Below are 11,275 nucleotides of genomic sequence, written 5' to 3' on the forward strand. Positions count from 1 at the left end.
CAAATAACATTTGATGAGGAAACCAAATTGTAATATGGGTGAACTACCCCTTCATGAATCTACAAAACTCCAATCCGTTTCGTAAATATCAGATTCCATCGTTTACATTCAGCCATCGATATGCGCTTCAGCCTACAGTGCAACCAACCGTGATTTTTACATTCTATTTATATTTTGGCTGTCATTGGTAAACAATGTGTATCTGCCTACCCAGTCTTTGAAGGGATTGGGACGTTGAGCTATCAGTCACCTCTTTTCCTCCCATTTGGCCTCCATTGGTTGGCTGTTGTCTTTTCTCTTTCTCTCTATCTCGGCGGTGTGTCGGAGCTGCTGTGTCCCCGATCTGGCACGTTCCAAGCCAAATTCTTAACGGTTTTACAATTGGATTCCCCTTTTACGAAATCTCCACATTTCTAAACCCTGCCGAAATTAAAGCCAGTGCTCCCTAATTAGCGCCTATCCCCCCTCCCCCACACAGTCTCAAAATTAGAACCCCCAAGAAGATGGCGGTGGGGTCGGCAGTCGCCCGGCTTGAGGGCCGAGAATTCGAATACCTGATGAAGAAGAGGTCGGCGACCATCGGACGGAACTCATCGCAGGGCTCGGTGGACGTCAGCATGGGCCACTCCAGTTTCATCTCCCGCCGGCACCTTGAAATTTTCACCGCGGGTGAAGACGGGACCGGTAGCGGGGAATTTTACCTCCGATGCCTCGGCAAAAACGGGGTATTTGTTGACGGGGTGTTCCAGAGACGAGGGGCTCCACCTCTGCAGCTCCCTCGAATGTAAGATGGGGTAGTATTTGATATTTTATGTCGCGGTAGAACCGCTAAGGTAAAGGTGATGATATTCTGACCTCGCGTTGTTATTGTTTTGTTCCCTGGCCGCCGCACGTGTTGTGACAAACACCCGGCGCCTGTCCACACAGCGAGCCGTTGGTAAACGCTGACTTTGTTTGCATAAGGGTTACGCGAAGCACAAACACATGTTTTTTTGTCATTTAACATTACTAAGCGTGCGTATCTAGGTACTGTATTTGGCTGGTTATGTCTGTATACATATGTCTTGCTATCAAAACGTGTCTACGATGGAAAATGTATGTAGCCAAGGTTAGCTGTGCAATGGGCCATGCTTTGGCTAAATGTCAGCTTGGTTTCTAGGCGGATGTGTTGCAATGTTTGCACAGCATATAATGTTCAAAGAAACTAGCGCGGCACCGTGTTTTGTTATTGTCAGTATGGGCTGTATATCAAGCTGAATTGATATTGTCAGTATGGGCTGTATATCAAGCTGAATTGATAGTTTTTCCAAATGTTACCCGACGTTTCTGTTTACATTCTAGCAGACGCTCTTATTCAGAGGGACTTACAGTAGTGCGGGCATATTATTTGTCATACTTTTTTCGTACTGGTCCCCCGTGGGAATCGAACCCACAACCCTGGCGTTGCATGTGTCATTCTCTACCGACTGAGCAGGAAATTACAATAGTGGGTTAGAAATAGAATTGATTGGTACGCAGTTCTATTAAATCATAACAATCGGATTCTTTTGAATATATGTTTTGTCATATACACTGGAAAGGTGCAATGAAATGTGGTGTTTTACTGGTCTGAAATGTCAAATAGTTCTATGTCACAGTCAACTGGTCCCATAGCGCATGATATGGTCCAAGTATACCCCAATGTAATAGTAAGTAAAAACTGTTATGTAAGCTCAATTTATAAACCCTGTTAATAGGCTAACTCTTCTGGCCCTTATCAGAGTGCCTCTGTATGTGTTGATACCCATTCAACACTGCTGCTGGCGTGTTGCAGTCAGAATGCAGACTTTACATTTTTTTTAAACTAGAATAGTCAGTTAAGAATGTTTTATTTATTTACAGTTACAGCCTACCCCAACCAAACCCTCCCCTAATCAGGACAATGGGCCAATTGTGTGCTGCCCTATGGGACTCCAGATCACAGTCAGTTGTGATACATCCCGGGATCAAACCCGGGTCTGTAGTGACACCTCTAATACCGCGATGCAGTACCTTAGACTGCTGCACCACTCAGGATCCCAATTAAAGAGACATTCTCACTATTATTGTTGAGTGAGTCTGGGTAGGTGTGGATGGCTGTTCTACTATTGTGTCCTTAGACTCTCTCTCCCCCCTTTCTTTCACTGTTCTCCAGGTGCTGTCTCCGGTTCCCCAGCACCAACATCAAGATCACGTTCACAGCCCTGTCCAGCGATAAGAAGGAGCGTAGGAACGTGTCGGAGTCACCGGTAAAGCCCGTCCAGCCCCAGATGGCGCCGCTGACCATCAACATTCCAGACAACATCGCCCACCTCATAAGCCCCCTGCCCTCACCCACCGGCACCATCAGGTGAGACTGAAGTGAAGTTCGAGCCATGAAACGTTCAGAGCGTTGCAGATGGCAGGGTTATTCAAATCTGGATCAGGAAGCGAGTGCCGCCACTGATTTTCAAAAACAGCAATACTCAGAACCTCCAGGCTCAGATGTGAATACTCCTAGTAGAGCTGGGCGATATGGACAAAAATACATTTTGTGGTAAATTGACTGAATTAATCACAATAATGATAAATTGAACAATAAATTCATAACATTAATATGCACTAGTAACTTTTGAAGTATTTCCCTTAAAACTACTAATACAACTTTTGAACGTTGTAGCTATCAATTTTCCAGTTACCAATAGCCCATAGTAGCAGACTTATTTCGTTTAAAACTTCACATTCCTTCAAAGGCTAAGTATCGTTATTATCGATCAGTAAAATGTCCATGATAAATGGTCGGTATGGATACCGTTTGGGTTTATCGTCCCAGCTCTAACTCCTGGCATATACACTGAGTGTACAAAACATATTAAGAACACCTTCCTAATATGGAGTTGCACTCCCCCCTTTTGCCCTCAGAATAGCCTCAATTGGTCGGGGCATGGACTCACCAAGGTGTTGAAAGCGTTCCATAGGAATGCCTGCCCATGTTGACTCCAATGCTTCCCACAGTCGTGTCAAGTTGGCTGGATGTCGTTTGGGTGGTGGACCATTCTTGATACACACAGGAAACTGTTGAGCGTGAAAAACCCAGCAGCGTTGCAGTTCTTGACACACACCGGTGCGCCTGGCACCTACTACCAAACTCCGTTCAAAGGCACTGACATCTTTTGTCTTGTCCATTCACCCTCTAAATGGCACACATATACAATCCATGCCTCAAGGCTTAAAAATCATTCTTTAACCTGTCTCCTCCCCTTCATCTACACTGATTTTGTTGTGGATTTAACAAGTGACATCAATAAGGGATCATAGCTTTCACCTGGTCAGTCTATGTCATGGAAAGAGCAGGTGTTTTATATAGTGCCTTGAGTCTTCTTGGCTTGGCACACCTGTATTTGGGAAGTTTCTCCCATTCTTCTCTGCAGAACCTCTCAAGTTCTGTCAGGTTGGATGGAGAGTGTTGCTGCACAGCTATTTTCAGGTCTCTCCAGAGATGTTAGATCGGGTTTAAGTCCATGCTCTTGCTGGGCCGCTCAAAGACATTCAGAGACTTGTCCCGAAGCCACTCCTGCGTTGTCTTGGCTGTGTGCTTAGAGTCGTTGTCCTGTTGGAAGGTGAACCTTTGCCCCAGTCTGAGATCCTGAGCGCTCTGGAGCAGGTTTTCATCAAAGATCTCTGTACTTTGCTCTGTTCATCTTTGCCTCAATCGTGACTAGTCTCCCAGTCCCTGCCTCTGAAAAACATCCCCACAGCATAATGCTTCCACCACCATGCTTCACCGTAGGGATGGTGCCAGATTTCCCCCAGACGTGACACTTGGCATTCAGGCCAAAGAGTTCAAGTGTGGTTTCATCAGACCAGAGAATCTTGTTCCTCATGGTCTGAGAGTCTTTAGGTGCCTTTTGGCAAACTCCAAGCGGGGTGTAATGTGCCTTTCACCGAGTAGTGGCTTCTGTCTGGCCACTCTAACGTAAAGGCCTGATTGGTGGAGTGCTGCAGAGATGGTTGTCCTTCTGGAAGGTTCTCTCCCATCGCCACAGAGGGACTCTGGAGCTCTGTCAGAGTGACCATTGGGTTCTTAGTCACCTCCCTGACCAAGGCCCTTCTCCCCCGATGACTCAGTTTGGCCAGGTGGCCAGATCTAGGAAGGGTCAAGGCTGGTTCAAAATGATTCCGTTTAAGAATACTGTGTTCTTTGGGACCTTCAATGCTGCAGAATTGTTTTTGATACCCTTCCTCAGGTCTGTGCCTCGACACAATCCTGTCACTGAGCTCTTTGGACAATTCCTTCGAACTCATGACTTGGTTTTTGCTCTGACATGCAGTGGACCTTCTATAGACAGGTTTCTAAATCATATCCAATCAATTGAATTTACCACAGGTGCACTCCAAGTTGTAGAAACTTCTCAAGGAGCTCAATTTCGAGTCTCATAGCAAAGGGTCTGAATACCTAGGTAAATAAGGTATTTTTGTTTGTAGATTGCTTAGGATTCATTTTAGAATAATATTGAAGGAGTGAAGGAAAAAGTGAAGGGGTCTGAATACTTGCCGAAGGCACTGTGCATACTGCTCCACCAGAGGTTTCAGACATTATGGTTATGGGTTAGGTGTCTTGGATGCTTGTTGGATCTGAGATCTTTTCGGCCATCGCAGGAATTCCTTGTTCATCACCAAATCACAGTCTCTCCCACTCAGTCTCACCGTTAAATTGTTTCTCGCCCCAACAGTGCTGCCAACTCCTGTCCAAACTCCTGTCCGTCAAGTCCCCGAGGGGCGGGTCTGTCTGGCTATAGGATGGGCCGTGCACTGACCGCTGACCTCATCAATGAGAACTCCCAATCAGACGAAAAAGACGGCTCGGGGGGAGACAGCCCCAAGGTGAGACACCAGCATCCCAATAGTCCCAAAGTGGCTTCCTCTCCTTTCCTCCACGCTGATATGAAGAGGTCAAGCAAAGCAGTATAATTGAAGTCAAATGAGAGACATGTCCATCTCTTACAGAGCATTGTCAATGAAGGAAAGAAGATGAGAGGATTCCACTTTAGACTATTGAGGTTTTGGCCCAGTGCTGGGATGAACCGGTGAAGAAGTGAAGCGTTCAGAACGCTGAATATAGAAATGAGTCTAATCGAGCTAAACAAATCCCTGTTTTGCCCTGACAGTCCTATAAATTCTACACAATGCGTTTCTATCTCCGTGTTCTGTAATGTGGCACCGTCCTGAACACGCCCCTGACTCCATTGTCTTTAGAGGTGGAACCCAGGGTGATGGGAAAGAAACGTTGGTTTTGTTTTGGTTCTCTGGGATCGGTTACTCATTGAAGGAAAATGTAGACTTTGGAGTGACAAATCCCGGTGAACTACAACTCTACTTGTTTTCAACATGTGTGTGACTAACGTGAAACTGAAAACAAGTTCTCACAAAACCGAACACTTGAACCTTTTTTTAAAAAATTAAAATGTTTATTGACCCAGATAAACACATGCAATACATACACATCAATCGTAGCATAAATCTAATCCAATATCTGTAGCATGAAATAAAATGCTTTCTCATTTGTTCTGTCCTCAGGATGACTCCAAGCCACCGTATTCCTATGCACAACTAATAGTCCAGGCTATCACCATGGCCCCCGACAAGCAGCTGACTCTGAATGGGATTTACACACACATCACCAAGAACTACCCGTACTACAGGACCGCAGACAAAGGCTGGCAGGTTGGTGAATCCACCCTGTATTTCATCCTGCTGTGGTATATTTCTCTTAGAATGAGACAAACCGCCATCTACGTAAACGCCAGTCTTTCTAAGTTATCCAGTCTCACGTTATCCATTACAAACTGTCCCTCATGGTTTTGAACTGAACTCTTTATCAGTTATATCTTTCTGTTCTAGAATCTCATCTATTGTTTCTCTCGCTCTTTCTGTCTATAATTCCATCCATTCTCACTATGTCTCTCTACTGTGCTGTAGAATCTCAATCCACCATAACCTTCCCATTGTAATGAATACTGTCTACTGTGTTCTAGAATCTCAATCCGCCATAACCTTCCCATTGTAATGAATACTGTCTACTGTGTTCTAGAATCTCAATCCGCCATAACCTTCCCATTGTAATGAATACTGTCTACTGTGTTCTAGAATCTCAATCCGCCATAACCTTCCCATTGTAATGAATACTGTCTACTGTGTTCTAGAATCTCAATCCACCATAACCTTCCCATTGTAATGAATACTGTGTTCTAGAATCTCAATCCACCATAACCTTCCCATTGTAATGAATACTGTCTACTGTGTTCTAGAATCTCAATCCACCATAACCTTCCCATTGTAATGAATACTGTCTACTGTGTTCTAGAATCTCAATCCGCCATAACCTTCCCATTGTAATGTCTACTTTGTTCTAGAATCTCAATCTGCCATAACCTTCCCATTGTAATGAATACTGTCTACTGTGTTCTAGAATCTCAATCCACCATAACCTTCCCATTGTCATGAATACTCTGTTTACTGTGTTCTAGAATCTCAATCCACCATAACCTTCCCATTGTCATGAATACTCCGTTTACTGTGTTCTAGAACTCGATCCGTCACAACTTATCTCTGAATCGCTACTTCATCAAAGTGGCTCGGTCTCAGGAGGAGCCAGGTAAGGGATCTTTCTGGAGGATCGACCCCTCATCAGAGGGCAAGTTGTGTGAACAGGCGTTCAGGAAGCGCAGGCCCAGGGGGGTACCCTGCTTCAGGACCCCACTAGGCCCCCTCTCATCCAGGTAAAATAGTTCTCACTAGAAGTCACATGCTCCTATATGTCCCTCTCGTATATACTGTAGTTTGAAATGGCATGCAGTTCTCCAGCAGTATATTAACTCACCACTACCCCCTGTGGGCTCAGTTAGTCAGTGCAGGTAGAGGAAATTATTTCTCTGTCTGGGACACTGTGCTCTAAATTATTCAATGGGCTCTGGGTAGGATGTTTCTTTTTGGCATGCAGAACACAAAGATGAATGTACACTCACATTTGCTAATCATTCTAATAGTCTTCCTGCTGTTGTCCCTTCAGGAGTGCCCCGGCCTCTCCTAGCCACACAGGGGGACTGTCGGCCCACTCCAGTGGAGTGCAGTCCCCGGAAAGCCTGTCCAGGGAGGGTTCCCCTGTGCCCATGGACCCAGAGCCAGCCCGGGCCATAGCCCCCACCACAGCCACTGCCCTACAGCCCAAACTAGCTGTCATCCAGGAGGCCCAGTTCGCTCAGAGTGCTCCTGGTGAGTTATGTTATGTTTGAGGTTGTTGTTTCAACTGTGTTGGTGGGTGGTTAACAACTCCACTTCCTGTCTGACCTCTGATACTTGTCTCTGATAGGCTCCCCTCTAAACAGCCAGCCGGTGCTGATCGCCGTGCAGCGACAGTTACCCCAGACTACCATGAAGCCTGTTACCTACACCATGGCAACGCCCGTCATGACAACAGCTGTAAGCTCCGCCCCCGTCATGCAGACGGTACATGTACTCCAACAGATCCCGATGGTCACCATGGCTACTATTGGTGCTACACAGAACTCTGTCGTTACGGTAAAGACAGAACTGCAGGAGAACGGAGGGGGAGACCACAATGGGGTCAAAGGTGAGGAGACAAAGTTTGGCTTATAGATTTACAGTCAAATGTACATTTTCTTTGCTGTACCAGTCCCTTTATAAATGAAAAACTGTGGTCATGTATCTCAGTGTTTGTCTCTCTTCAACCAGTCAAAGTGGAGCCGGTCCCAGCCGTCACTGCTTCCTCTATAGGCAGGGCCAATCGCATCATCCAGACCTCCCAGGCCACGCCCCTAACAACGGTTACCATTTTGCAGCAGGCCCCCCTGGGCCAGCATCGGCTTCCTATCAAGACCATCACACAGAACGGGACTCGCCTGATCCCAATTACTACTGCTGCTAACACAGGTGAGACACACTCAAAATGGCACCTAACACCCATGAAGCTTGTAAAAAATGGCACGCGATTGGAATGACTTGTCTAAAATGACCTGCCGTTTCACTCAGTAATGCTTGTTTATGTCAGGGTTACCTTGAATCCAGTAGTAAAACTCTGTCTCTCCTCTTAGCAGTGGTGAACCCCCTCCACCTGTTAGCAGCCCACGCCTCGGCATCTGCATCACTGCCAACCAAGAGGCGGAATGGGGAGCTGGCCGACCATTCCGAACCCAAGAGAGTCAAAATGGAAGAGGGGGGCGAGAGCATTATCCCCGTTGTAAACAACTCTCACACAGACAGAGACGAGGAGAATGGGGTTAGTGAAAAGGCCAGCGATGACTAGAGGGTCCTGACCCCTCTCCTCAATGAGCCCCCTCTCTGTTCTCACCCCTCCCCCGACCAGACTCCCACTCTAAATCACGTTGCTCATCTACTCAAAGGGAGGAAAGAGATACAAAGCGTGTGACCAGTAAACAGACCACTCACCCAGTTAGTATAAAAATAGGAAAATAATAATTCAAAAAGAGAAGGCAAATGAAGTTGCTAAAGAGGTGACACTGTTTTGGAGACTCAACCTTAAGAGAAGCACGGTAACCCTTCATTATATAAGTTATTCAAAAAGTAGTACATAAAAAAAAAAATTTTAACAAGATGAAAATGGAACTCTAGACTACCAGAATCACCAAGGCTTCCACTGCTGATTGGTAGGTTCCCCTGTCAGTTTTTACCCAGGACACGCCCCCAATGGAGGGATGTAGCCAATGGCGTCATCCCGGCAGCATGATAGACAAGCTCTTAATATTTGGAAAGAAATGACATCAACGACCGTTAACAGTAGTGTATTCCCTGAAAGGGAAGTGTGTGTGGAACCATTCCCTGTGTCTCTGGCAGCTAGCCTTCATGTCCACCTACCTAAAGCAGTCGTGAGTGAGTAGAGATGTCGTATTTTGTTGTACACGTGTATCCTAGGATCGTCTTTGAGTGTACCACCCGTTTTCCAAGGCACAGACATTTTAGTAATAACTATACTAAAAGCTATAAGAAGTGGGTTCGCAAAAATATTTCAAGTCACCTGATATTGTGGAATCTTTGTTCAGTGAAATGAATGTAGTCTCCTTTTCCTTCAAGAAAACACTATGTATTTAGTGGATTGTTTTGTTTTTCTGTTGTCAAACCCAAAAGAAGTTTCCAAATCACTGTACATCTACAGATGTCATATTTTAACAAATATCCTATAAGAAAAAAATATATTTCCATGCGTGTTTGACCGTATGCTTCATCAATGCTTTGCATGTTACCGAATTTAGAGAATGTACCTGAGCAGTTAACTGAATATGGAACTCAAGAAAAAAAGACTGAATCTATGCTATACTGTATGATTCTGACCAGTAAAGCACTTACCCTCTTCATGTATTTTATTGACTTTTTATTCTGTTTTCCCTGTCATCAATGGCTGTGTTTACCTTTTTGTGTTGAAAGTCGGCAGGCTCCTTGCTTGATTATTTTTCTTCTGTTCTGGCTCCCTGAAGTCTCTTCAGATTGTATTTGGTTTCCACAAGGGAAAAAACAAGTGATATGTTTGTTCTGCTTCGGTGGGTAAATGCATCCTTTTTTTATTTTATATATATATATATATATAATTAATTTCAACCTCTGTCCTGTGTCTTACTGTTTTCTGTCGGTGTGTTTTTGACTCTGCTACTGGTAAACATTCACACAGAGAACCAGACACTCTGTGTTTTGTCGCCTTGTCAAAAAACATTATTTTCAACCTGAGATGCCTTGAAGGTGCAAATGCCAGCCACGGTGAGATCAACCATCCTTTTGCATCTGGTTGACAGCAGTTGAAACCTCACCATGTACTGTAACGTAGGTGAATCTCTTATTTCCTCTAATGCAGTGGTCTTCTAGGGGCCCAAGGTACAATAGGTTCTGTAACACTGGAGAGAAACGACACTATAGAGAAGCAGCCGCTCGGCAGATAGTTAAGACGAGGGAATACCAGTCTAGTTCTAGGAGAGTAGGTAGGACGGGGTTTGTTTCACCATGACTGCAGCTGCATTCCTGGGATTTTTGTTGGTGTTCCAGGAAGTTACTGTGGGTGGGTGGGGCAGTGCACAATTGGCCCAGCGTCGTCCAAGATAGGGGATGGTTTGGCCAAGTTTTTTTTTTAACTTAGCTCATCGCGCTCTAGCGACTCCTTGTGGCAGGCCGGGTGCCTACAGGCTGACTTTGGTCATCAGTTGAATGGTGTTTCCTCCGACACATTGGTGCAGCTGGCTTAAGTGAGTGGGTGTTAAGAAGCGTGGTTTGGCGGGTCATTTTTCGGAGGACGCATGACTCTACCTTCACCTCTCCCAAGCCGATTGGAGAGTTGCAGTGATGAGACAAGAACATAATTTTAAAATATATATTTAACCTTTAGTTAACTAGGCAAGTCAGTTAAGAACACATTCTTATTTACAATGACGGCCTACCAAAAGGCCTGTCAGGACGGAGGCTGGGATAAAAAATGCCATCAAAATATAGGACAAAACAAACATCACAAGAGACCACAACACCACATAAAGACAGACCCAAGGCCACAACATAGCGTGGCAGCAACACAGCATGGTAGCAGCGCAAAACATGGCACAAACATTATTGGGCACAGACAACAGCACAAAGGGCAAGAAGGTAGAGACAACAATACATCACGCAAAGCAGCCACAACTGTCAGTAAGAGAGTCCATGATTGAGTCTTTGAATAAAGAGATTGAGATGAAACTGTCCAGTTTGAGTGTTTGTTGCAGCTCGTTCCAGTCGATAGCTGCAGTGAACTGAAAAGAGGAGAGACCCAGGGATATGTGTGCTTTGAGGACCTTTAACAGAATGTGACTGGCACAACGGTTGTATGTGGAGGATGAGGGCTGCAGTAGATATCTCAGATAGGGTGGAGTGAGGCCTAAGAGGGTGTTGTAAATCAGCATCAACCAGTGGGTCTTGCGACGGGTATACAGAGATGACCAGTTTACAGAGGAATATGGAGTGCAGTGATGTGTCCTGTAAGGAGTGGTAAAGAACACCTAGCCGCTCGAAAGCACCCTCACCTGGCGATCTATAAATTCAGGGTTAGTTTGGCAGCTGGGGTGAAAGAGGAGTGATTACGGTAGAGTAATCACAAAATTTTGAGAAGAATTGGGTAAAAATAAAAAAAAAGTAGTGCCCTATATAGGGACTAGGGAGCCATTTTGGACGTAGCCATGAACTTCCCCCATGAGGATCCGTCATGTAATGGATACGAGAACCAACTGGACCA

The 11,275-nt window shown here is 45.3% G+C and overlaps 1 protein-coding gene across 4 annotated transcripts; it reads left to right on the forward strand.

The window, feature by feature from the left end:
- Positions 1-294: 294 nt before the first annotated feature.
- LOC115106304 (forkhead box protein K2-like) lies at positions 295-9,632 on the forward strand. 4 transcript variants are annotated; one of them, XM_065007853.1, is made up of 9 exons: positions 295-784; positions 2,174-2,368; positions 4,731-4,881; positions 5,575-5,721; positions 6,583-6,776; positions 7,067-7,269; positions 7,367-7,627; positions 7,729-7,947; positions 8,109-9,632. In XM_065007853.1, exons 1-9 carry the CDS (start codon positions 504-506, stop codon positions 8,318-8,320), a joined length of 1,863 nt encoding a protein of 620 aa, XP_064863925.1. In that variant the 5' UTR covers positions 295-503; the 3' UTR covers positions 8,321-9,632. The 4 variants fall into 4 exon arrangements, with proteins under 4 accessions (XP_064863925.1, XP_064863926.1, XP_029484760.1 ...); XM_065007854.1 differs by having other exon boundaries at positions 8,112-9,632; XM_029628900.2 differs by having other exon boundaries at positions 7,750-7,947.
- The last annotated feature ends 1,643 nt before the right edge of the window (positions 9,633-11,275 follow it).

The sequence above is a fragment of the Oncorhynchus nerka genome, linkage group LG23 (genome assembly GCF_034236695.1).
Source record: "Oncorhynchus nerka isolate Pitt River linkage group LG23, Oner_Uvic_2.0, whole genome shotgun sequence".
NCBI classification, from domain to species: Eukaryota; Metazoa; Chordata; class Actinopteri; order Salmoniformes; family Salmonidae; genus Oncorhynchus; species Oncorhynchus nerka.